This window comes from Trachymyrmex septentrionalis, unplaced genomic scaffold (genome assembly GCF_001594115.1).
Source record: "Trachymyrmex septentrionalis isolate Tsep2-gDNA-1 unplaced genomic scaffold, Tsep1.0 scaffold2, whole genome shotgun sequence".
Lineage (NCBI taxonomy): Eukaryota > Metazoa > Arthropoda > Insecta > Hymenoptera > Formicidae > Trachymyrmex > Trachymyrmex septentrionalis.
In genome coordinates, this window is record NW_017305179.1 from 2,690,799 (window position 1) to 2,694,180 (window position 3,382).

A 3,382-nucleotide genomic window follows, 5' to 3' on the forward strand; every position below is an offset into this window, starting at 1 on the left:
ATGAAATTGGTAACATTCAATAGAGCGTATAAAGCTAACATCTTTAATTTCAATTCCACCGAGATAATCTACGGAACACTTGTAGCGGTACACGTAATCCTAAAATTGTTCGAAACATTTAAAAAGTTACAAGATAAACACATCGTGTTCTTTAATGAGATTTACATAACACCTGCATTACAAATTCAATAAACGATAAAATGTCCGGAAACGTGAAAACATGCACGATCGTTTTTATAAGATTCGTAAGTGTACCGTAGAGTTACGAAAAACGGGCGATCGTATAGCGGAACAGGCCATTTCCCGTGCTTCCTATAAAAGCAAAGTAAAGCGAAGAACAGGTCAGATCAGACAGGAGTAGACGACACGACAGTCAGATACCGAAACCCGAGTGGACCCGAGAGTCCGAGTTTCGAGACACACATTACACAGTGTCCAAAGCGATAGAGCATCGATATTTCATAATATCGATAGTTTAGAAATGTTGAGATATCGATATTTCGAATCGATATTTCAGATTTTGATAGTTTGAGATTTCGATACTGAGTTTACATTTGTTCGTCGAAGAATCCAACCCAAGTGTCTTATCGTGTATACATATAATTAAAAGAAGGGCAGGAAAGTATGAATATAATGATAATTAATTGTAAGCAAATGACGAGGATAGCCACCAGTTTGTTGACAAACGGTGGTAACTTTTCAAGAAAATACGTCACTTCTGTAGCCGATTACAAAATTACTTGGGTACGACCGGAGAAAGTGTCGTATTTGTCATCTGAAAAATCTGGTGATCAAGGATTAGAAATTGATGTCAAATCATCTGATTTTGCTAAAACGTATAATGAATTACCCGAACTGAAAAAGTAAATACTAATGCAACTATAGATGGTAATTATTTAGAATACCCCTCCCCCTCCCCCCCCCGTCTACTTAAAATCTTAACTTAATAATAATATGCTTCGACGCGTTTTCACAAAACGAAAGAATTTGGCGGTCGACCTCGTGAATTGATTTTATTAAGCGTCCAAGTTTAAGACTTTAGAGGTTAAAATATCTGTCAGTCCGACTCGAGCACTATGTAGGTATATATTCTGCATTAATCACACCAATTTTCTACTTCACAAACACATGCTGCTAATGCAAAAAATTATGTGTTTAAAGCAGTGAATTTGTGTAATTGAAGCAGAACGTATGCATAGTGCTGTATCGAGTCAGGATGACAAGATATCTTAATCTCTAAAGTCTCAAACTTACGCTTAATAACTCGATTCAGAAGCTGACTGCCGCGTTTTTCTGCCAGATTTTTTTCGTTTTCAGTGAAAATGCATCGACAAAGTATATTTCTATTAAGATTTTAGGTGGGAGAAGAATATTCTATTCTAAATAATTACCTTATAAATAAACATTTTATTTTATAAAATTAAATTCTTAAACATGCTATTTATATGTAATATTTTTGTCAGTGCCAGTGATATTGTTAAAAAGATGTTTACATTACAATTTCTACCTCGCAAAGAAACAATTAATGTTAGAAGAGACAAAATCTTGGAATTGGTTCAAAGGCACAGATTAGATAAAAATTCGCCAGAAGCTATAAGCAAGTATAGCTCTACTATAAATAGATTAGATTATATGATGGAATAATAGGCTAATGTTACCATGCTTTTACTTTTCAGTTGCCATTATGACTAATGACATACATCAGTTGCAAGAAGATTTAACGAAATGTCCCAAGAACAAGAAAATGAAAGTTCGTTTGCTAGAAACAATTGCAAAACGAAGGAAAATGCTCAAATATTTACGGCAATGGGATTATAGACGTTTTGAGTGGATCTTGGAGAAACTTAATCTTGTTTACAAACCACTACCTGAGTGAGTGCTTTGCAAATATCAATATACATTTATCCTATATTTTGCTGAAAGTTTATAAATCTGATCTTACTTTCTACAAAATATTTAATAGATTACCGCATCAGATTACCAGAAAGGATTCTTTAAGACGTTTAACGGAAAAGCATTGTAACGAACTTGTGCAAGAAAAATTGGATATTTACAAAGAAGAATTGAAAAAGTTACAAAAGGATTTTTATATAGAAAAGGCAAAGAAGCTCGCATTTATCAGGGAGGAAGAAATAACATGTGGATTACAACCGTCAGTGAGCGAGGAGGATATTGCATACGCTAAGCAAAAAGCAATTGAATATCAAACATAATACACACACACACACACACACATGTATATATATATATATATATATATCAATTTAATGTAATTTAGAAACAATACAAATGTAAACGAAAGTTTATGTTGTCAGTAAGTGTGTGTATCTTTTCATATTTCATTTTGTCTATTCCATTTAATGGACATTTTCATTATTTGAAATTTGTGGCAATCGATTTCTTGTAAACTTGATGGGAAGATTTTTATGAAAAAGTACATGATAAATAGTACAGAAAACTACATGATATGAGATCTTGGAAATTCTTAGTTTTTCGTAGATATTCATAGTGAGGAGTAGTTTGAAAAAGTGTTTAAAAAATTAAAAAATTCTCCGTTCTTTCCGTATACGTCTTCCGACGTTGTATCATGAATTTTTACGAAACATTTTTTCCATAAAAACTCTACGTGATAGAATTCCTGTATAGGAAACAGACAATGCTACTCTATGTCTCATTACGAATATCTACAAAGAAACTAAGAATTTCTAAAGATGATCTTAATGTCTCAACCTGTAATGTAGTTTCCGTAAAAATTTTTCCACTAGGGAATAATTAGAAAAAACAGATGAGTTTACAGATGAGCACACGACAGAATCTGCTGTGTCGAGTTGTTATCCACAAAGTAAACGTTGAATTAATGAATGATATCAATTCTCGATCGATATATAATCGATATATACGTATATAGTTTTATATTATTTGTGAAAGTAACGCGCGCGCGCGCGTGTGTGTGTATAAAATATATGTTGCGTATTTTTGATCCTTTGGATCGTGTATTACGCACTTGACGCGTTTAACTTATAGACGATCGCGGAGTGGCTTTCAAGTTTTAAATTCTTAATGAAATTCTGTAATGAAAATTTATTAATTGATTACTCTATTTAATATTATTTCTATTATATATTATTTAGATATTTTTTTAGATGGTGAAAATTATGAAAGCGTCGTGATCGTGATAAAATTACGATGCAAATTCGATTACTGGCGGCTTAATGCATGACTGGCAAATAGCAATCATGATATTACTATTTAGCAAGGATTGAACATGTATAGTATATCTTTTAACGATGTTGCGAGTTTATAACTCGCAATATGCGGCTGATCGCGCAATCTCGGTATTTCGGTCGCGCGTTATGTTGACGATCGAGGCAATAGAGTATTA

At 32.9% G+C, this 3,382-nt stretch overlaps 2 protein-coding genes across 2 annotated transcripts in view; one reads left to right on the forward strand and one right to left on the reverse strand.

The window, feature by feature from the left end:
• LOC108747494 (cytochrome b-c1 complex subunit 2, mitochondrial) overlaps positions 1 to 425 on the reverse strand; it is a 2,873-nt gene extending 2,448 nt beyond the window's left edge. The window contains exon 1 of the mRNA XM_018485009.1: positions 256 to 425. Within this exon, the coding sequence (XP_018340511.1) occupies positions 256 to 300 (45 nt within the window). The 5' untranslated portion in view covers positions 301 to 425. The remainder of the gene's footprint in view (positions 1 to 255) is intronic.
• Positions 426 to 508: 83 nt separating this feature from the next.
• On the forward strand, positions 509 to 2,229 carry LOC108747495 (28S ribosomal protein S15, mitochondrial). Its single transcript, XM_018485010.1, has 4 exons — positions 509 to 863; positions 1,464 to 1,597; positions 1,677 to 1,872; positions 1,964 to 2,229. The coding sequence occupies exons 1-4, from the start codon at positions 625 to 627 to the stop codon at positions 2,211 to 2,213; spliced, it is 819 nt and encodes a 272-aa protein (XP_018340512.1). The 5' UTR covers positions 509 to 624; the 3' UTR covers positions 2,214 to 2,229.
• Positions 2,230 to 3,382: the final 1,153 nt, after the last annotated feature.